Source organism: Meleagris gallopavo, chromosome Z (genome assembly GCF_000146605.3).
Source record: "Meleagris gallopavo isolate NT-WF06-2002-E0010 breed Aviagen turkey brand Nicholas breeding stock chromosome Z, Turkey_5.1, whole genome shotgun sequence".
In the NCBI taxonomy this organism is placed as follows: Eukaryota; Metazoa; Chordata; class Aves; order Galliformes; family Phasianidae; genus Meleagris; species Meleagris gallopavo.
This window is the reverse complement of record NC_015041.2, coordinates 54,678,513-54,679,857: the sequence shown is the minus strand read 5'-3', so window position 1 is coordinate 54,679,857 and position 1,345 is coordinate 54,678,513. Positions and strand designations below refer to the sequence as shown.

At 51.7% G+C, this 1,345-nt stretch overlaps 1 protein-coding gene across 1 annotated transcript in view; it reads left to right on the top strand.

Moving 5' to 3' along the window:
* The window catches only part of RASA1 (RAS p21 protein activator 1), a 153,904-nt gene that overhangs the window by 862 nt on the left and 151,697 nt on the right, over positions 1 to 1,345 (top strand). Inside the window, 1 exon segment of the mRNA XM_010726074.3 lies at positions 58 to 338. Within this exon segment, the coding sequence (XP_010724376.3) occupies positions 58 to 338 (281 nt within the window).

Genomic DNA, 1,345 nt, shown 5'->3' with positions numbered 1-1,345 from the left:
TTGCGCGGTGATAAAACGTGGTAACACCTAAAATAAATGCCTTTTATTCTGCACCAGCGAAGGAATCCGCGCCTCATTTGCCTCACCGGCAAGAGAGCCGGGGCCGCCCTGCGACATACACTCACTCCCAATAAAAGACAAAGACGCAGAAGCACGTGTTGTTCCCAGTGCCCATCTCTCCAGACGGTTCGCCCTTCACGCCCACACCCCACACTGTGCCACGCAAGAGCCGGTGCTCGCAGCACCCGGTGTGGACGTGCCACCATTAAATCCTTCTCGTGGTCCCTCTGCAGGCGTGAGCTGCAGAGCCACTGTGAGTGGCATCAAATGAGTGGCGGGTGAAGGCAGACCAAATACCAGCAAGTAGGGCTATTTTCAATAGCAGCCTAGCCATGCACTCAGGCAGAACACCTGCTAGTTCCCAGTTCATGTGGCTTGCTTAACTGCAGCACGTGTTTCACACTCGCAAGCTCTTATCTCTGCATCTCTATCTGTGATGGGGTCAGCTGGCCCACTGGCCCAACCACCCAAAAAGAAGAGGAAAGGCAGAGAGGAAATAAAAGGAAACTAGAGGAAAAAGAACACAGGCAACGATCCAAAGAGGAAAACAAACATAGTTCACTAATTATAATAGTAAAAATGTGAGTTACTTGGGACTGAAACTAAAACATCAAGTATATGAGAGAGTTTCTGAAGACTGAGGTTTTGACTCTGATCCACCAGGGAGCAAAGAGAACAATCTGCCTGCCTTCCAGTCAGTTCCATCCTTCCACCAACCAGAAAACTGCATCCGTGGGCCAAGGTAAACTGTATGAGTTTCAATATGGGCAAGTGTCGCGTCCTGCACTTCGGTCACAACAACTCCAGGCAACCCTACAGGCTTGGGGAGGAGTGGCTGGAAAGCTGCCTGATGGAAAGCGACCTTGGTGCACTAATAGGCAGCCGGCTGAATATGAGCCAGCAGTGTGCCCTGGTGGCCAAGAAGGCCAATGGCATCCTGGCTTGTATCAGGAATGGGGTGGTGAGCAGGACTAGGAAAGTCATCCTGCCCCTGTACTTGGCACTGTGTCAACGGTTTACGGGCTGGTTCGGCCCGGTTCCGTGACTAGAAGGGCGGAGGGATCCGCGGATCCGTGCCCCCAGAAGAAAAAACAGGGGCCCGCGAAATAATTGAAAACAGCGGCAACAATCTGAGGTGAAACAAACTAATTTACTAAATATGGTATCAGCAGAATATAAGGAGAGAGAGAGAGTGGATCGGCTTCACCACAATGCCGAGATGAGAAGTGCAGTCCAGTTGAGCCGATGAAGAAGCGCAGGCAGAGAAGCGCAGGCAGAGAAGCGC